Consider the following 21,335-nt stretch of genomic DNA (forward strand, 5'->3'; position numbering starts at 1 on the left):
TTTTTGTGGATGTCGGGATGAATGGACGGGTATCGGATGGGGGAGCCTTCAGGCAGACGGAGTTCGCGCTTCGCCTTCAGGATGATGATCTGTCATTGCCACCGGATGACCAGAATGTAGAAGGCCTGCCATTTGTTTTCCTGGCTGATGAAGCGTTTGCCCTGGGACCCCATCTTATGAGGCCATACCCTCAGCGCACCCTCACCCCAGAGAGGAGTGTCTTTAATTTCAGGCTGGGCCGAGCACGTAGAGTGGTTGAGAACGCTTTCGGCATCATGGCCAGCCGGTTCCGCCTTTTCCTCACCTCTCTCCACATGGCGGAATATAAGTGGAATACTATTATTTTTGCCTGCTGCATTCTCCACAATTTTTTGCGGAGACAATCTCCAAATTATATGGCCCTGGTTGGGCCCGAGGCACAACATTTGACCCCTGCAGAAACTTTGGCGGGCCTTGAAGCTGGCCACACAGGACTGCCCCCCCAGAGTGCCCGTGAAGTCCGGGACAAATACATGGACTATTTCATGGGTAGGGGGGCAATACCATCTCAAGCAAATTTGCCATAATTGTAGCTTTCACCAAAATAAATCATAATCTTTTTTATAAACTTGTTATGTCTTGCTTGTGTTGTTTGGAGTTCTTTACTAAGTGTAACTAAGTGTATTTTCATTATCAACTAGCAAACATTTCCCAGGTGACCCCCAAACCAAACACATAGAAAATTTAACGTATTTTAGGAAAAACACCACACACTTTTTTGATGTTCAAAAGCTCTTTATTTTCTTAATTTTTTTATTTTTATTTTTTCCAAAATACCCTACAAAAATTTTTGTTATATTTTACTCATACAATATACAATCATTTTTGTATTTTTGTTGGTCATTTTTCTCATACAATATACAATCATTTTTGTATTTTTGTTGGTGATTTTTCTCATACAATATACAATCATTTTTGTATTTTTGTTGGTGATTTTTCTCATACAATATACAATCATTTTTGTAATTTTTTTGTTTTTTTTTTCTCATACAATATACAATCATTTTTGTATTTTTGTTGGTGATTTTTCTCATACAATATACAATCATTTTTGTATTTTTGTTGGTGATTTTTCTCATACAATATACAATCATCTTTGTAATTTTTTTGTTTTTTTTTCTCATACAATATACAATCATTTTTGTATTTTTGTGGGTGATTTTTCTCATACAATATACAATCATTTTTGTAATTTTTTTGGTTTTTTTTCTCATACAATATACAATCATTTTTGTATTTTTGTTGGTGATTTTTCTCATACAATATACAATCATTTTTGTAATTTTTTTGGTTTTTTTTCTCATACAATATACAATCATTTTTGTATTTTTGTTGGTGATTTTTCTCATACAATATACAATCATTTTTGTATTTTTGTTGGTGATTTTTCTCATACAATATACAATCATTTTTGTAATTTTTTTGGTTTTTTTTCTCATACAATATACAATCATTTTTGTAATTTTTTTGGTTTTTTTTCTTAATAAACATTAAAATCTGGTTATTTTATTTTTTTGTTATTTTTTTTATTAAAGAAACTGTCAAATCTGGTTATATTATTTTTTTGTTTTTTTTTTTAATTAAATAAAGTATAAAATCTGGTTATATTATTTTTTTGTTTTTTTTTTAATTAAATAAAGTATAAAATCTGGTTATATTATTTTTTTGTTTTTTTTTAATTAAATAAACAGCAAAATCTGGTTATATTATTTTTTTGGTTTTTTTTTAATTAAATAAACAGCAAAATCTGGTATTTTAAAAATTTTTTTTTTTTTTTTTCTGATTCAGACTCTCCCCAAAACATCTAGTAAATTTTTTAATTTAGTTTCCACCCTCCTTGTTCTTTCGTTTATTTTTCTGTTGGCCAGATGTATCTCCTCCACCTCTTCTCTGCAGGCCCATATTTCGGAGATCAGCATCTGTTTAGTATGCCTGTCCAAGCCACCACCTGATCCTGAAATGTGGGACAAAACAATTTTTTTAAATTAGGCAGGCCTACATCTACATTACCTGAAGCTGGGTTAGTTATATGTTACTTTACCTGATGTGGTGGCAGGCTGCGCATCATCACCATCCCTCGGGGGTGTGGCTTGCTGGACTTCTTGCTCCCTTCTTGCTTCATGACGCCCTACGAGAATGAAGAAAATGGAAACAGGATTTTTATAGCTTATAGGCCTGAAAGAGGAATATGATTCACTTTATACAATTTCTGGGACTATTGATGTTTTGAAAAACCCCTCAGGGCAAAACACAGGATTGAAGGCATTCACAAAGATCCTGACAAATCTTGTAGCTTTGGTCTACTTTTAAACATGTAAGCCAACCAAGTATACACTGGATCACCTCAGCTCTGTGTGAAGCCCAAAATGGGTTATTAAAGGGGACAACAATTATGCAAATGAGTCCACATGTGTCACCGACTGCTGAGCAGACTCTCCTTTTACTGTATATTTAATTTGTAAAAAAAGTTTTGTGGTTTTAATAGCACATCTACATAATTTTCACGATTGATCTCACCACAATTTTTAAAAAATGTCATAATTTGTAGGATTTTAAACACAATATTTAGTCGTTCCGAATGGACGTCCAGTTTGACGACAAATTCTTGTGCATAAAAAAATATTACAGTACAACCTGAAATAAAAAACACATGGCGCGGAACAAATCTTACAAAATATATAACAAACTTACTTCTTCTAATCACTCTCCTGATCCTCTTCATTTGTTCCGGCTCACGTTTTTTAAGGTCACACCACCTTTTCCGGATCTGTTCTTTGGACCTTTTCACCCCAAATTTCTGATGGAGACTCCTCCTCACCTTCTCCATTATTTGGGCCTTGACCTTATTAGGGTACTTATATGGCCCATGCCTCCCATCGTAGTCCTCTGCTTTGAGGATGAGGACCATCTCCACCATTTCCTCAAAGGTCATGTTGGAGGCCTTACAACGGATTCGCCGTGCTGCCATATTCTCCATGTGCTTCCAACAAAAAAAAGATGGAAAAGGGGCGGGGAAAATACGACACCATGAACGTCAGGGGCGGGGAGACGTGCGTAAAGTCCCACATGCGCGTGTATAAAGGGCTACCACGTGAGTAAAAGGGGCGTTCACAGTTTGTGGAAGACGGCGGAGATAACGATCGGGTCAAAGACCGGTATGTAACTACATTTTACATGTTTTTCTTGATTGAATGATTTTGTGGCCTACATCTTAGGTTCATAAATTAAAACATAGCCAGTTTGAAATTTGAAGGTAATGGTCCGCTATAGTGCCGTCGTACGTAAACAACGCTTTGATTATGCATTTTGATCCAACTACTGTTGTGTGGGCAATCTCGGTTCTCATCAGGATGTCTTCTAAAAACAAGTCGGTTTAAACATGATGCAAATGGTCGCTTTTATGTCTTGACCAAACTATATCGGGAGTGCTTTTCTCTAACTAACGTTTCATACACAAATGAGGATGAGATCTGGCTTATTAGTTCGACACAACTGGTCATCTGTTTCCTAGGAACTGACCCAACATGATCTGCTGCCAATTCCTCCTTGTCGTTTTTGCGACGGAAGATAAGGGGCGGGGGGGAAACATCAATTTTTTTTAAGCATGGGCGGATGTCGTGTGCGGAGTGTATATAAGGCTCGAACACATGTAGCGTCCATACGACCGGGTTGCGTAAGAAAGACGTTTGAACGACAAGCGTGTAGGTATGCTTCGAACTTGGGACAGCAGTGGCATATTCAGGAAAGACAGACATTTAAAGGAGCAATAAGCCAAAATTGTTTGGGGCAGAAATAACTAACTTTACATTATATCAGTCTTGATTTCATGTCCTCATTGTCCCTTTTTGCTTTTAAGCAGCTGTAATCCTTTGCATAAATCATCACTTCCTGGTTCTCTGGCTCCCTCTCAAATTTATCAGGGGAGCTTGTCACTGTGGTCTAAGCTGTGTGTCTAAAAATCCACCAAAACAATGCTAATAATTTTAGAAATTAAAATATGCCCTGCTTTTATTTTTTTTGGGTTCTGTGTGTCTCTTTACTTCACAGAAACATTAAATAAATTTAAAACCAAAAGTGAAACTAGAGGCACATTATATGTATGCACTTGTATGTCTCTAGACACTGTAAACAGTCATTTCCTCCAAAAATATAGTTATCCATTAGTGACCCTTTAAGGGCTAGCTTGTGAGAAAGAGTAATTGACTTTATAGATTGTGTAGTGACATTATTTTTTTATCCTTGGTTTTGGACAGGAAAAGATGAATCTCTTTAACCGACCCGACTTCTTGGAGATCTTCATTGATCGGTGGCAAGAACTTCCTGTTCTGTGGGCCACCAAAGACCCCATATCTAGAAATAGAGACTTGCGCAAAACTGCACTGGAGAGCCTGCTCCCACTTGTGCGGAGACAGGTGGGGTTTGATGTGACAACTGACCAGTTGGAGGTCAAAATTGGGACCTTGAGAGGCACCTACAGGAAGGCACGCAACAAGGTCTTGGCTTCGATGAGGTCTGGAGCTGGAGCAGGGCGGGTATTTAAACCCAAGTTGTGGTACTACAGCAAACTGAGCTTCCTGGATGAACACCTGGAGGTAAGGGAGTCACTTTCTAGCCTTCCCCCCAGAAGCCACAGAAGGTCCAGCCTTCCCTCCAGCCAACCTGCTGCTCCCTCTGCAGATGAACCCTCTCAGCAGCCTTCCATCCTGGATGAAGATCCGGATTTGCCCAGCTGGAGCCAGGTATATAGTACTTTCAATGTGCAAATGTGTGGTGTTTAAATGTTGTTAAAGAGATGTAAATTAAGATGTTAAAGGTAAATAAAAATTAGATCTAAAAGTGTTATTCCTAAAATTTGTCAGTATTGGCCATGAATTTTTGTGGTGTGATTGACCATAAAACATGGGTCAGAATGATTGGCTTAGCTAAGTCGTGACTAAAAAAAATGCAACAGTCAGGAGCTTAAATAAATAAAACAAACATTTTTTAAAATAGTAAAACTTTACTTTTTTTCCATACACAGGACGAGACCAGGCAGCAGGAGGATCAGGAAAATGCCAGGCAGGAGGAGGACAGGGTGAGTGGCTTGGAGGAGGCTGCAGGCCCAAGTATCTTGGACGTGTTGGCAGGCCCAAGTATCTGTAACGTGGTGGCAGGCCCAAGTGGAGCGGATGAGGTGGCAGGCCCAAGTGGGTTGCACGAGGTTGCTGGGCCAAGCACAAGATGCCAGGTGTCTCCTCTTCGTCTGCGTCCGAGAAGGCAGGTGAGGGATACAAGGGTGCGTGACGCCTCACTAGCCCTCATTCGGGACGCCCATGCAACCCTTCAACAGCCTCCCACTGCTCAGGAGGGATTTGTAACAGTGGTTTTGGCCAAAATGTCAGAAATGACATTAGACCAACGCCTCCTCTTTGAGGGCCTCCTCATCACCCTCGCAAATCAGGGGGTGAGGGGTCTTCTCACGGAGGACACTGTGATTTGCCGCCATCCCCATCCTCACACACCACATAACTCCCAAGCTCCCCCACCTTCTTCTTCTTCTCATGCTCCTTCTCAAGCTCCCCCACCTTCTTCTTCTTCTCATGCTCCTTCTCAAGCTCCCCCACCTTCTTCTTCTTCTTCTTCTCATGCTCCTTCTCAAGCTCCCCCACCTTCTTTTTCTTCTTCTTCTCATGCTCCTTCTCAAGCTCCCCCACCTTCTTCTTCTTCTTCTTCTCATGCTCCTTCTCAAGCTCCCCCACCTTCTTCTTCTTCTTCTTCTTCTTCTTCTCATGCTCCTTCTCAAGCTCCCCCACCTTCTTCTTCTTCTCATGCTCCATCTGAACATTCTTCTTCCTCTTCTTCTCCTGCTCCTTCTGAACATTCTTCTTCCTCTTCTTCTCCTGCTCCATCTGAACATTCTTCTTCCTCTTCTTCTCCTGCTCCATCTGAACATTCTTCTTCCTCTTCTTCTCCTGCTCCTTCTGAACATTCTGCTTCCTCTTCTTCTTCTACTACTCCTCCTCCTTCTACTCCTCCTCCTTCTACTGCTCCTCCTCCTTCTACTCCTCCTCCTTCTACTGCTCCTCCTCCTTCTACTCCTCCTCCTTCTACTGCTCCTCCTTCTACTGCTCCTCCTTCTACTCCTCCTCCTTCTACTCCTCCTCCTTCTACTGCTCCTCCTCCTTCTACTCCTCCTCCTTCTACTCCTCCTCCTTCTACTGCTCCTCCTCCTTCTACTACTCCTCCTCCTTCTACTACTCCTCCTCCTTCTACTGCTCCTCCTCCTCCTCCACCTCCTCCTCCACCACCGTCGGCTACTCATCCTCCACCACCTTCGTCTACTCCTCCTCCTGGCATGAGTACTACCCCTGTGGCACCACCTCCAGCCAGGCAGAAGAGGAAGGCTGCTGAGAAGGCTGCAGAGAAGGTGAAAGAGCAGGCTGCAGGGAAGCCACCAAGGAAGGCCTTGAAGAAATCCAGAAAGTGACTCCCTTACTTCCATGTGGTGTACCAGAGTTCAGGCTGCTGTAGTACCACAACCTGGTGACATCTGCCTGCCCTGCTCCAGTTTCTGACCTCGGGGAGTCCAAGACCTTGATGCGTGACTTCCTGAATGAACCTCTCAAGTCCCCATTTTGGCCTCCAACTGATCACCAGTCACATCAGGCCACACCTGGCTGTGCACAAATGGCAGCAAGCTCTCCAGTGCTGACTTTTGCATAGTAAATTTATTTTTATTACCAAAATAAATGGTACATTTTTTTTTTACAGTTCATACTTGTCCTTGTATTTTTTTACATTTCAATTTTGCAAGTGAGAAGGCAGGTTCTTATTTTTTAAAAATTTGATATAAGGTGTAATTTGAAAGGGACACATGAGATAAGACAAAGCAATAAGGTTTCTATGGGGGGAACTTGACATTACAAAAAAAAAAAGGATTTGCATTTTTTTAAAATTTAAAATTAAGGTGAATATTAAAAGCAGGATTTAAAACACACGACCAAAATAAGGTGACAATAAAAAAATAAATAAATATTGAGTCCAGTAAGAAAAAGGTTCCACCTAATTTTAAGGAACTCTGTGTGAATATCTTAAAAAAAAATTATTATATTGCTGTTTTGTGCCCTTACAAAAAATTGTGTAAAGCGCTGCAAATAAACGATTAAATAATGTTGGAAGCGACACGAATGTGCTATCTCCATTCCAAACGCTAGTTTTACCTATGTTGGTCTCCAGTGTCTAAGTTTTTGACAGGTTTCTTAGCATACACACGACCGAGTTTCTCGTTTAAAAAACAGCCCGATGAAGAACTCGTCGAGCCAAAATCCACTGCCATCGAGAAAATAGAGAACCTGCTCTCTATTTGCTCGACGAGTTCCTCGGCGGCTCCATCGGGCCGAAAATGTACACACGACCGAGTTTCTCGACAGAATCCGGCTCTTCACCGAGATTCTCGACGAATTCTGCCGAGAAACTCTGTCGTGTGTACGAGGCCTCACACTTCTTTGTTATGTATAATTCCACATGTGTTAATTTATAGTTTTGATGCCTTCAGTGTGAATCTACGATTTTCATAGTCATGAAAATAAAGAAAACTCTTTGAATGAGAAGGTGTGTCCAAACTTTTGGTCTGTACTGTATATATATATATATATATATATATATATATATATATATATATAATGTTTCCACATCATTTTTTGTATTTGCGTGATATATTGGTGCAGCTCTTTGATAACTCATTACACCCATACCAACCCTGTACCGCGTTGCACCAAACCTTTGCATATCTGAACCACATCTACCTTGAACCTATACTGAGACTATACCCTACCTATACTGCATGCAGATTAACTAGGACTGTTGTTAAGCGTACCGACACTTTTAAAGGGCTCCAACAAGAGCCATCAGAAGAACATCCCAAAGGACTGCCCCTCCCCTAATTATTCTGCAAGCCTCCTTTGTTCCCCTGCCCACTTTTGCTACAATCCTCCTTTCTTTTCTTTTTTTGACAGTGCATACCCAGTCGATCTAGGACTAACATCGCCGCCATAAATGGCCTTGCTACTGTTTATACTGATCTGGATGCCAAATGTGATCTTAACCAGTTACTAACCGCCCTATTGACGATATACGTCTACAAGGCGGTTGCTTAACACTGGGAGGACGTCCATGGACGTCCTCCCAGAATCGCGCTCCCACGCGCCCTCTGGGGCACGCACACGGGAATGCGCGCATCACGGACGGACCCGGCGCATCACGGATCACGGTAAATCGCCGCTGATAGCGGCGGTTTACCACGTGAACGCTCCGTCCAATGACGGAGCGATCACTTGTAAACAAACCGGCGTCATGTGATGACGCCGGTTCCTCCCTCCCCTCTCTGTACCGAACGGTACAGTGTGAGAGGAGAGGGGAGAGAGCGGATGCAGCACGAGTGCTGTGGGCTGGATCTGTGACAAATGCAGTCACAGATCCAGCCAGGCATCCATCCCTGCTCAGCCATCCCTGCCCCATACTATGCAATACTCCATACCCATACTGTGCAATACTCTGCAATACCCCACAATACTCTGCAATACCCCACACTACTCTGCAATACCCCACACTACTCTGCAATACCCCACAATACTCTGCAATACCCCACACTACTCTGCAATACCCCACAATACCCTGCAACGTCGCCTATGGGGATTTTTAATTAGCGCCATTCCACGAGCGTGTGCAATTTTGAAGGGTGACGTGTTGGGTATCTATTTACTCCGCGTAACTTCATCTTTCACATTTATGCAAAAGAATGAAGAAAAAGTACTAAATTTGCTAAATTTTATAACGGAAACAAAGAAAAATTCATTTTTTTACAGAATTTTCAGTCTTTTTTCTCTTATAGCGCAAAAAATAAAAAACCCAACGGTGATTAAATACCACCAAAAGAAAGCTCTATTTGTGTGAAAAAAAGGACGAAAATTCCATTTGGGTACAATGTTGTATGACTAAGTAATTGTCATTCAAATTGTGAGAGCACCGAAAGCTGAAAATTGGTCTAGTTATTAAGTGGGTTTACGTGCCCAGTGGTCAAGTGGTTAAAGGGGTTGTAAAGGTAAAAAGGTTTAGGTTTTCCCTAAATAGCTTCCTTTACCTGCAGTCCTCCTTCACTAAACTCATCCTTCCATTTTTGAAATGTCCTTATTTCTTCTGAGAAATCCTCACTTCCTGTTCCTGGTGTGGGGAGGGGGCGAGCAGGAGGGTCAGGACGCTCTCTACGTTGCAGATAGAGAAAGGAGCTGTGTGTTAGTGGGCACCCTGACACTCCTGCTCGCCCCCTCCCCCCTCAAGAGACTTTCTCCACACCAGGGAGAAAGCCTTGCATTACTGTGTGGAGTTACAGACAGAAGAACAGGAAGTGAGGATTTCTCAGGAGAAATAAGGACATTTAAAAGCAAAATCGAAGGATGAGGTAAGTGAAGGAGGACTGCAATAAGGTAAAGGAAGCTATTTAGGGGAAAAAATTACCTTTACAACCCCTTTAAGCCTAGTCCCTACTTTTAATCACTTTGTATGCTAAATTGTGTTATTACCATTGTGAATTCATTTTATGCTTGCCTGGTGTGTCAGAGGGGCAGAGGTTCTTGAGAAGGTCAAGGCAAAGATCTGAGTTTCCATCCTATCCAGCGGCTCCTATGGGGGTAGCGCTACATAACCCTCCCTCTATACAAAATTAAGAAAAATGTTTTGCCTATAGATTTACTTTAATAGTTTCTCACCTTTATATATTACTATAACAAACTCAGATTTCTCAAGTTTTATTATCTCTGTTTCAAATGATATATAGTATATGCTCTTTTTCTTTAATCAGTGACTATTGATAATCTTAAAAAAAAAACACTACTGAGTTCTTATAAGGACATGACTTAAGGTGGCACAGTTAATCCTATCAAAAGATTATTTTGTTTACATGAATCATACAGCTTTTGCCAGTAAACCCCTTTTTTATATACATATGTCTGGGGTTTTCTTTGCCAGATTATGAACATAGTTAGACGATTTAATCTTTTAATAAAACTCAAAAAAAAGTTAATGTATATTGTATACAAAATTATTATTCTTTGTAAGCAAAAACAGTGCATTTACCAATACCACCAGGAGAAAACATGATGAAAACTCTTATGCCCTGTACACACGATAGGTTAGTCTGATGAAAACGGTCTGATGGATTTTTCCATCAGTTATCCGATGAAGCTGACTGATGATCAGTCGTGCCTACACACCATCAGTTAAAAAAACGATCGTGTCAGAATGCGGTGACCTAAAACACAACGACGTGCTAAAAAAAAATTGATTCTGAGCATGCGTGGATTTTTAACCAATGGACGTACCCACAGACGATCGTTTTTTTCTATAGGTTTTTTATCCATCAGATAATTTTAAAACAAGCTCCTAATTTTTTAACCTATGGATAAATAACCGATGGGGCCCACACACGATCGGTTTGGTCTGGTGAAAACGGTCCGTCAGACTAACCTATCGTTTGTACGCAGCATTACTTCCTGTCCTAGACAATAAAAAAAATCCAGTTTGTATCCAGTAATTAAAAATTCAAACTGAAGAATTATGGATTAAATATTGTTTCTAGTCATGTGCTAGTACTGACCTTCTGATAGTCTGTTTTCATAGACTTACAGGAGACTCCTGTCATGTACCTAGATATAGGCCGAAGCAGCGCTGGAATAGTGACAGGGAGTGAAATGGCACAAAATGGGTTATTTACGAAAGGCAAATCCACTTTGCACTACAAGTGCACTTGAAAGTGCACTTGGAAGTGCAGTCGCTGTAAACCTGAGGGGTAGATCTGAAATGAGGGGAAGCTCTGCTGATTTTATCATCCAATCATGTGCAAGCTAAAATGCTGTTTTTTTATTTTTCTTGCATGTCCCCCTCGGATCTACAGCGACTGCACTTCCAAGTGCACTTTCAGTGCAATTCCAAGTGCACTAGTAGTGCAAAGTGGATTTTCCTTTAGTAAATAACCCACTGTGTGTCGCCCCCTGCCCCCTCAAAAATAATATTGTCTGTTCTTTGCAATAGAAGTATTATTACCTATTATTATAGTATTAGTACTTCTGAAGAAGCCCGTCTCCAACCAGCCCATATTCTACAGCATTTGCCACTTTTGGAGATGTAGGATGTATGTTTCCCCCACAACACTTTGGGGGAGATTTACTAAAACTGGAGCACTTAGAATCTGGTGCAGTTGTGCATTGTAGCCAATCAGCTTCTAGGTTCAGCTTGTTCAATTAAACTTTGACAATAAAACCAAGAAGCTGATTGGTTTCTGTGCAGAGCTGCACCAGATTTTGCTTTTTTGACTTTTTGTGAATCTCCCCCACCCTGACTCTAATTTGTATATCAGCAAATGCTATGAATGCTTTTTCAAGGTTATCAAACTTTTTCTCATTAAATGTATGCAGGGATTTGTTTATACCTCCCTGACACTTCTGTCTTTACTTCCTGTCTTTTGCCACTTTTCTTACAGTCACCTTTTACACAGCAATTTTTTTATAGTAAGATATTACGCTGCAGTCTTGTATAAAATCAACTTTATACATCCATCTTATACAGCAGAAAAGAAAAACAAGGAGAAGGAGACATGCCTTCAAAAAGAACAACCTATACCTGACAAACAAGGAGCAAAAGAGACTGACACAGGTGATTAATACAACAGACTCCGATACTAATGTCGTTAATCTTTTACAAGTGTCCTTAACCACTTGAGATCCGCGCTGTAGGCGAAAGACGTCCACAGCGTGGCTCTCAAGTGCCGGGTGGACGTCCCTGGACGTCCTGTTGTTTACATTCCCTGTGCGCAACGCTGGGGGCGCGCAGAGGGGAAACACTGTGCCCGTCGCATCGCTGGGGAGCCGATGCGCGTGCCTGGCGGCCGCGATGTCCGCCAGGTACCCCTCGATCAGCGGTGACAGCAGGGACGTGGAGCTCTGTGTGTAAACACAGAGCTTCACGTCCTGTCAGGGAGAGAGGAGACCGATGCTGTGTCCCTTGTACATAGGGACACAGCATCGGTCACCTCCCCCAGTCAGTCCCCCTCCACACACAGTTAGAACACACCCAGGGAATACATTTAACCCCTTCTTCACCCCCTAGTGTTAACCCTTTCCCGCCCAGTCACATTTATACAGTAATTAGTGCATTTTTATAGCACTGATCGCTGTATAAATGTGAATGGTCCCAAAATTGTGCCAAAAGTGTCCGATACGTCCGCCACAATATCGTAGGCCTGACAAAAATAAATAAAAAAATCGCAGATTGCCGCCATTACTAGTAAAAAAAACAAACAAAAAAAAAAACATAAATCTATCCCCTATTTTGTAGGCGCTATAACTTTTGCGCAAACCAATTAATATACGCTTATTGCGTTTTTTTTTTTTAACAAAAATATGTAGAAGAATACGTATCGGCCTAAACTGAGGGATTTTTTTTTTTTTTTTAAAGTAAAAAATATTGAGTTTTAAAAAAAAAAAAAAATCTGTCTTTTTTTGTTTATAGCGCAAAAAATAAAAATCGCAGTGATGATCAAATACCACCAAAAGAAAGCTCTATTTGTGGGAAAAAAATGATAAAAATATAATTTGGGTACAGTGTTGTATGACCGCGCAATTGTCATTCAAAATGCGTCAGCGCTGAAAGCTGAAAATTGGTCTGGGCACGAAGGGGGTTTAAGTGCCCAGTAATGAAGTGGTTAATGTTTGACACTTTAACCTCTATGGTGCCATTTACAATGCAACATGTGAGCTATAACTGTTGTATACTGCAGTTTCAACTAATCATGAGATGGATCTAAGCTCCAAGGATATAAGGGAAATGCTGATGCTTCAGGGAGGCAGAGTGGGGTGGAATGAGGGCAATGGTATTTCTCCCCTCCAGCGTATGGCAGCCTGAATTCTATGTGCTTGGTGTGCATGGGAAGGTGGAGATATACACACCATATAACACTATTACATTAGAAATAGCAGATCACAACATTCCACTATTGGTGAGTACAGGGGCCCGTTAATAGGGAGGGGCGTGCAGGAAGACCGTGTCCTATCATTCTGGGTCCCTATCAGATAGTGCCCGGGTCTCTGAGACTGAACATCTGTTCCGTCAGCTGTAGTTGTAGCATGCACAGTTACGACGCTTGCTCTCGATGCTTATCGACGGCGCTCGCTCTATCAGATGGGGGACCCATCTCGATAGAACAGCGTTGACTGCGGTCACAGCAATACAGCAAGGGGCGGGTGTATTATTGAGCAGTGATTTTTTTTATAGGTTGGACATCTCAATAGAACAGCGCTGGCCGGTGGCTGTATGGTTTTTAAAAAGGGCGGGTTTATTATTGAGCAGTGATTTTTTAACCATCTGCCCCTTGCTGTATTGCTGCCAGCGCTGTTCTATTGAGATGTCCAACCTGTAAAAAATCACTGCTTAATAATACACTCGCCCCTTTTCAAAAACCATCCGCCACCTTACTGAATTGCTGTGAGCGCGGCCAGCGCTGTTCTATCGAGATGGGTCCCCCATCTGATACAGCGCGCGGCCTGTTAACTGCGCATGCTCCAAAAACAGCTGACGGAACGGATGGAGATTTCAGTGCTCTCCAATTGCACATGCGCAGTTCAACCCGGGCATCATCTGATGGGGAGGGGGAAACCATACTGATAGAACAGCGCCTCTAGTACACAATGACGAAGAATGTGACCAAACTGGTCCTACATCTATACAGGCAGTCAGATTGTCCATAAACCCCGCCCAGGCTACAGAGAGCGCCAATCACGTGCGGAGGTTGGCTGTGTTAGCTGATGCTGAGCAGAGGCAGAGTGTCGTTTCTTCATCCCCGGCCTGCTGCGTCCTCACCCCGCTCAGGTAAATCTCATAGTCTGTGTATATAGGATAGGGGCGGAGCTCGGCTTCACCTGCACTGTCCGGTGTGTGCTGACAGAGCAAGTACAGGGGCGGTTGTTGGTGTGTGTCAGGGTTACTGTGTGTATCAGGTTGGGGTGAGTATGTCAGGGTAGCAGTGTGTCAGGGTTACTGTGTGGTGTGTCAGGGTTACTGTGTGGTGTGTGTGTCGGGGTTACTGTGTGGTGTGTGTGTCGGGGTTACTGTGTGGTGTGTGTGTCAGGGTTACTGTGTGGTGTGTGTGTGTCAGGGTTACTGTGTGGTGTGTGTGTGTCAGGGTTACTGTGTGGTGTGTGTGTGTCAGGGTTACTGTGTGGTGTGTGTGTGTCAGGGTTACTGTGTGGTGTGTGTGTGTCAGGGTTACTGTGTGGTGTGTGTGTGTCAGGGTTACTGTGTGGTGTGTGTGTGTCAGGGTTACTGTGTGGTGTGTGTGTGTGTCAGGGTTACTGTGTGGTGTGTGTGTGTGTCAGGGTTACTGTGTGGTGTGTGTGTGTGTCAGGGTTACTGTGTGGTGTGTGTGTGTGTCAGGGTTACTGTGTGGTGTGTGTGTGTGTCAGGGTTACTGTGTGGTGTGTGTGTGTGTCAGGGTTACTGTGTGGTGTGTGTGTGTCAGGGTTACTGTGTGGTGTGTGTGTGTCAGGGTTACTGTGTGGTGTGTGTGTGTCAGGGTTACTGTGTGGTGTGTGTGTCAGGGTTACTGTGTGGTGTGTGTGTGTCAGGGTTACTGTGTGGTTGTGTCAGGGTTACTGTGTGGTTGTGTCAGGGTTACTGTGTGGTTGTGTCAGGGTTACTGTGTGGTTGTGTCAGGGTTACTGTGTGGTGTGTCAGGGTTATTGTGTGGTTGTGTCAGGGTTACTGTGTGGTGTGTGTGTGTCAGGGTTACTGTGTGGTGTGTGTGTGTGTGTCAGGGTTACTGTGTGGTGTGTGTGTGTCAGGGTTACTGTGTGGTGTGTGTCAGGGTTACTGTGTGGTTGTGTCAGGGTTACTGTGTGGTTGTGTCAGGGTTACTGTGTGGTTGTGTCAGGGTTACTGTGTGTGTGTGTGTGTGTGTGTCAGGGTTACTGTGTGGTGTGTGTGTGTGTCAGGGTTACTGTGTGTGTGTGTGTGTGTCAGGGTTACTGTGTAGTGTGTGTGTCAGGGTTACTGTGTAATGTGTGTGTGTGTGTGTGTGTGTCAGGGTTACTGTGTAGTGTGTGTGTGTGTGTGTGTCAGGGTTACTGTGTGTGTGTCAGGGTTACTGTGTGTGTGTGTGTGTGTGTCAGGGTTACTGTGTGTGTGTGTGTCAGGGTTACTGTGTGGTGTGTGTCAGGGTTACTGTGTGGTGTGTGTGTGTGTGTGTCAGGGTTACTGTGTGTGTGTGTGTGTGTGTCAGGGTTACTGTGTGTGTGTGTCAGGGTTACTGTGTGGTGTGTCAGGGTTACTGTGTGGTGTGTGTGTGTGTCAGGGTTACTGTGTGTGTCAGGGTTACTGTGTAGTGTGTGTGTGTGTGTCAGGGTTACTGTGTGGTGTGTGTGTCAGGGTTACTGTGTGGTGTGTGTGTGTGTGTCAGGGTTACTGTGTGGTGTGTGTCAGGGTTACTGTGTAGTGTGTGTGTGTCAGGGTTACTGTGTGGTGTGTGTCAGGGTTACTGTGTGGTGTGTGTGTGTGTGTGTGTGTGTCAGGGTTACTGTGTGTGGTGTGTGTGTCAGGGTTACTGTGTGGTGTGTGTGTCAGGGTTACTGTGTGGTGTGTGTGTCAGGGTTACTGTGTGGTGTGTGTGTGTGTGTGTGTGTCAGGGTTACTGTGTGTGTGTGTGTGTCAGGGTTACTGTGTGGTGTGTGTCAGGGTTACTGTGTGGTGTGTGTGTGTCAGGGTTACTGTGTGGTGTGTGTCAGGGTTACTGTGTGTGGTGTGTGTCAGGGTTACTGTGTGTGGTGTGTGTCAGGGTTACTGTGTGTGTGTGTGTGTGTGTGTGTGTCAGGGTTACTGTGTGGTGTGTGTGTGTGTTTGTGTCAGGGTCACTGTGTGGTGTGTGTGTGTGTCAGGGTTACTGTGTGTGTGTGTGTGTGTGTGTCAGGGTTACTGTGTGGTGTGTGTGTGTGTGTGTGTGTTTGTGTCAGGGTCACTGTGTGGTGTGTGTGTGTCAGGGTTACTGTGTGTGTGTGTGTGTGTCAGGGTTACTGTGTGGTGTGTGTGTGCGCGTCAATGTTACAGCACACTAACAGACCCTGTGGTGTGCTGTCCTCCAATCCATACCGTGGAGAAGAACTGGGGATCATTGAAAGGAGGGGACCGGATCCAAGGCAGGAGCCATTTGGAAGGCCAGGACAGGTCCAGCAGTGACCAACAAAGCGATTGTGACTATTCTTACTGTATAGTGAGAGGGTCATTGAAGTACAAGGTGGAAAATCGCCATAATTGGGCCAAGGTGCACTGGTGTTGTGCACATTTTCTGTGGACTTTTTTTTATTTATTTTTATTTCATCTTATTTGGTTCACATTATAGATTGTTTACATATTTTTTAGAACATTATTTTTCACAAAGTATTACAAGTGGATTTGGAATATATTGTAGCAAGCGATGTTTATAGTATACCAGTTTATTGTAAAGTTGCTTAAGGCCCCTTTCATACTGCATATTTCAGGCGTTTTAGTGCTAAAAATAGCGCATAAATAACGCCTGAAATAAACCTGCCCCAGCATTCTCAATGTGAAAGCCTGAGGGCTTTCACACTGAGGCGATGCGCTGGCGGGAGAAAAAAAATCTCCTGCTAGCAGCATCTTTGATGCGGTGTGAGGAGCGGTGTGTTTACCGCTCCTTCACCGCTCCTTCCCATTGAAAACAATGGGACACCGGTAATACCGCCGGCAATGTGCCTCTGCAGAGGTGCATTGTGGGAGGTAATAACCCTTTTTCGGCCGCTAGCAGGGGTTAATACCGCACCGAATACCGCGGCAATTGAAACGGTATATCGCCGCTAAAAATAGCGGTGCTATACCGCCACCGCACATCCTGCCCCAGTGTGAAAGGGGCCTAAAGGCTCCATGCACACTGGCATAAAAAAAACGTTGCTTCTACAGGAGTTTTGTGTTCTGCCTGTAGAAGCAACTCAATGTTATCCATGCATATTAGGACTTTTAGCCCAGGTTCACACTGGGTAGGATTTCCTTCGATTTGAGATGTGATTTCACATGTGAAATTGCATCTCAAATCGGCGGCAATGACACTGTCCTAATCGGTGCGACGCCGCATCTGCGGCGCTGCACCGATTTCAAAAAGTAGTTCCTGTACTACTTTTTGCGATTTCGGGCCGCGATTTACATTGACATCTGTGCAGAAACCTGCACAGATGTCTCTGAAATCGCGGCCGAAATCGCGACTGCCAGCGGGAGTGAAGCCGTGCGAGTTCAGCTGAACCTCGCACAGCTTCACTCCTGCAGCCCAGTGTGAACCAGGGCTTACATGCATTTTTTTGAGAACAACATTTAGAGGCAGGAAAAAAAAAAAACCCTTCCGATTGGAGCTCACTGGCAGAAAAAACTCTCCTAAACTTGTCTAAACTTTGTACAAAAAAGTCCTGCTAGCCACATCTTTCAGGCGCTGTAGGAGTGGTGTATACACCCATGCCCATTGAAATCAATGGGCAAAGCCCTTGAACCGCCCGCAGCAGCTGTGCTTTGCCGGCGGTTTTAACCCTTTCTCGGCCGCTAGCGGGGGTTAAAAGCGTCCCGCTATCGTCCGAAAAGCCGGAGTTCCTTCCGGGTTCGCTGTGTTTGGCCGGAGCTGCAATAAAATGTCACTCGCGTGGGAGCTGGTGTTAACGGCATGGGGCTCGGAAGGAATGAATGGCACCCGTGACCGTTCCTTCAGAGTGCATGCGCCACTGGCTGCATGCAATGTAAGTATCTCCTAAATGGGGCGTTTAGGAGATATTTTTGCTACCTATAGGTGAGCCTTGTATAGGTAATTCTCAGCAGATGAACTTTACTTCCTCCTTTAACCGCTTCCCGACTGCCGCATGTATATGTACGTCGGCAGAATGGCAAGTACAGGCACATTGGCGTACCTCTACGTCCCTGCCTTTCCGCGGGTCGGGGGTCCGATCGGGACCCCCCCCCCCCGGCTACATGCGGCGGTCGGATTCCCTCAGGGAGCGATCTGGGACAACGGCGCGGCTATTCGTTTATAGCCGCTCCGTCGCGATCGCTCCCCGGAGCTGAAGAACGGGGAGAGTGAAGCACGGCTTCCCCGTGCTTCACTGTGGCGCTGCATCGATCGAGTCATCCCTTTTATAGGGAGACTCGATCGATGACGTCAGTCCTACAGCCACACCCCCCTACAGTTGTAAACACACACTAGGTGAACACTAAATCCTACAGCGCCCCCTGTGGTTAACTCCCAAACTGCAACTGTCATTTTTACAATAAACAATGCAATTTAAATGCATTCTTTGCTGTGAAAATTACAATGGTCCCAAAAATGTGTCAAAATTGTCCGAAGTGTCCGCCATAATGTCACAGTCACGAAAAAAATCGCTGATCGCCGCCATTAGTAGTAAAAAAAAAAAATTAATAAAAATGCAATAAAACTATCCCCAATTTTGTAAACGCTATAAATTTTGCGCAAACCAATCGATAAACGCTTATTGCAATTTTTTTTTTTTTTTACCAAAAATAGGTAGAAGAATACGTATCGGCCTAAACTGAGGAAAAAAATATATATATGTTTTTGGGGGATATTTATTACAGCAAAAAGTAAAAAATATTGAATTTTTTTCAAAATTGTCGCTCTATTTTTGTTTATAGCGCAAAAAATAAAAACCGCAGAGGTGATCAAATACCACCAAAAGAAAGCTCTATTTGTGGGGAAAAAAGGACGTAAATTTTGTTTGGGAGCCACGTCGCACGACCGCGCAATTGTCTGTTAAAGCGACGCAGTGCCGAATTGTAAAAACCCCTTGGGTCATGTAGCAGCATATTGGTCCGGTCCTTAAGTGGTTAAATAAGGATGTGTGTTCCAGTTTGTTTTTGATGCATTTTACCACATTCCAGTCCAGTGCAGAAAAAAAAATGCGTGTGTGTGTGTTTTTTTTTTTTTTACTGAAACGCACTGGAGCTGACCACACTAGTGTGAACTAAGCCATATGCTTGCTTTTGAGTTCTTACATTGTCGATTAAAACCAATAAGTACATTGAAACAGAAAACCATATAACCTACCGTCCATGTGTTTTTGATGCAGAAAAACCCCCGCATTGGACTGCATGTGATGTGAACTGGCCCTGAGGGTTTAGAGTGGAGCAGGTGCCCTTTGGATATATATTGTTCTTACTGTAGTGTGTGCGTGTTATTCTAAGAGAGAACTATCCCCCTGAAGAAGACCATACATAAACAGGTTGAAATGTGTCGGGGTTGCCACACAGCCAAACATTATGTAATGGACCGCTGTGTATATCTATGTTTGCATTGCTGAATTTTGGAAATATGTACTGTACCTTATAGCCTGTACCTACATTTTATTGTAATGTGACATTGTATTTTTCAATAAAAGAATAATTTTTTATCAATTAATACTTTTGATTTTGCTACACTACTGCTGCTAGAACTACTAGTCTTCGAGTTGTAGCATACACAAGGCTATGGATTCCCTGAGTGGTTGACCGAGCGCTGTCACATGCACCTCCGAACCAAGTTGTTTCCTTCTGTTCTGGATCAAAATGGAGTGGCTGGAGAACAAAGCAAAGCATGTGCTGTTTTGGGGGATTACAGCAAACCTGCTCCTATGCCCTGAATGGACAAAGCACAGGTTCACACTGTCGCCGCATAGCAAGGGTCCGGTGCTCGCTGGTTCACCGGTTCAGGTCCAATTTCAGCCCGAGTTTTGGGCCGAAATCTAATCTGAAACGCACCAAAAAAGCATGCGTTTTTCCAGCACACCGCACCGGACCCGCTGCGGAGATATGTGAACCGGCTCCATAGAGAGCCAGTCACATTCTCCTGCTATGCGAATTGAATGCAGGGAAACGTGCATTCAATTTGCATAGGTGTGAACCTGGCCTCAAATTGTATTTACTACAGTGAATTTTAAATAATAAAAAAAAATATGACAAAGTAATGAAACTCTTATGCCACATACACACGATCGGTTCATCCGATGAAAACGGACCGATGGATTTTTTCATCAGATATCCGATGAAGCTGACTTTCATCAGTCTTGCCTACACACCATCAGTTAAAAATCCAATCGTGTCCAACGCGGTGAGGTAAAACACAACAACGTTCAGAGAAAATTTAAGTTCAATGCTTCCGAGCATGCGTGGACTTGATTCTGAGCATGCGTGGATTTTTGACCGATGGATTTCCCCAAAAACGATAGTGTTTTTTTTCTATTGATTTTTTTAACCATCAGAAAATTTTAAAACGGGTTCTATTTTTTTTCCCCTCATGGGGGGGGGACCGATGGGGCCCACACATGATCGGTTCGTCCGATGAAAACGGTCCATCGGACAAACCGATCGTGTGTACAGGGCATAACAGCCACTTGTTTGTGGGAATAAGTACTTTGTATCAAGGTTGCATGCTGTGCAGTGGCTGCCTCCACTTATAGAACAAATGCAGGATATTACCTTTTTTCTGTGATTATTGGCTCAAATCTGCAAACATTCAGCAGAGCAGTAAAAATCCCATCCAGCCACATGCACAAGGCGATTCTTTAGTTTTTTTTTAGCATGGGACTTTTTTCACATTTCATTTGTAAAGTTAAATGTTTTATATAAAATATGTAAAACTAAGTACACTTTCTGTAAATAAAATAAACCATGTTTTTTCGTTTTGTTCTTTTTTTATGTAATTTCTGCTTCTAGCCACGGATGTTCTTTTCTGTTTTCTCCTTGCAGGCAAGATGCAAGCATTCTGATCCAGCCTTTGGAAAAGCAGAGTCATGCTAATGGGTGTTGCCTTGATCGCTCAGCTATCGGACCTTTGCTCACATGGCCATATCGAAAAGTCGGTTTGGTACAGGAAAGAGTTCCCTTCTTAACAGTAGTGTCATCCTGCTGAAATTTCTGACAATTATTTTTCTAGTAATTTTTTTTTGTGAGTTTATGCTTTACTATTTTGTTATATTTCGGTGTGCCTGGCCAGACCTGAAGAATGCTCCTAGTGCACACAGCTCGACACCCCTGAAGGCAATGTTTTTATCTGACACTCATCTTCTGGGTGAAATCCGGGGTCACTGGTTTGACAAACTAAGAAGGTAAGAGCATCCAAGGCAAAGGTAGACTGAGTAACATTAAATGAGCATGATGAACGGTTAAATGCCAGTGAAAGCTAATTGCTTTTAGGGGATGATGTAAATACAATAGATCGAAATAAAATCCGTTACACT

General features: G+C 43.1%; 1 protein-coding gene across 3 annotated transcripts in view; it reads left to right on the forward strand.

Annotated features, from left to right (window-relative positions):
* The first annotated feature begins 11,650 nt into the window (after window positions 1–11,650).
* The window catches only part of MPPE1 (metallophosphoesterase 1), a 53,063-nt gene continuing 43,378 nt past the window's right edge, over window positions 11,651–21,335 (forward strand). Inside the window, exons 1-2 of one of the 3 annotated variants that reach the window (XM_040353946.1) lie at window positions 11,651–11,724; window positions 20,845–21,203. In XM_040353946.1, coding sequence (XP_040209880.1) covers window positions 20,938–21,203 — 266 coding nt within the window. In that variant the 5' untranslated portion in view covers window positions 11,651–11,724; window positions 20,845–20,937. Of the gene's footprint in view, window positions 11,725–13,713; window positions 13,936–20,844; window positions 21,204–21,335 lie in introns of those variants that run through there. The other 2 variants (XM_040353947.1, XM_040353945.1) reach the window with 2 other exon arrangements.

This window comes from Rana temporaria, chromosome 5 (genome assembly GCF_905171775.1).
Source record: "Rana temporaria chromosome 5, aRanTem1.1, whole genome shotgun sequence".
In the NCBI taxonomy this organism is placed as follows: domain Eukaryota; kingdom Metazoa; phylum Chordata; class Amphibia; order Anura; family Ranidae; genus Rana; species Rana temporaria.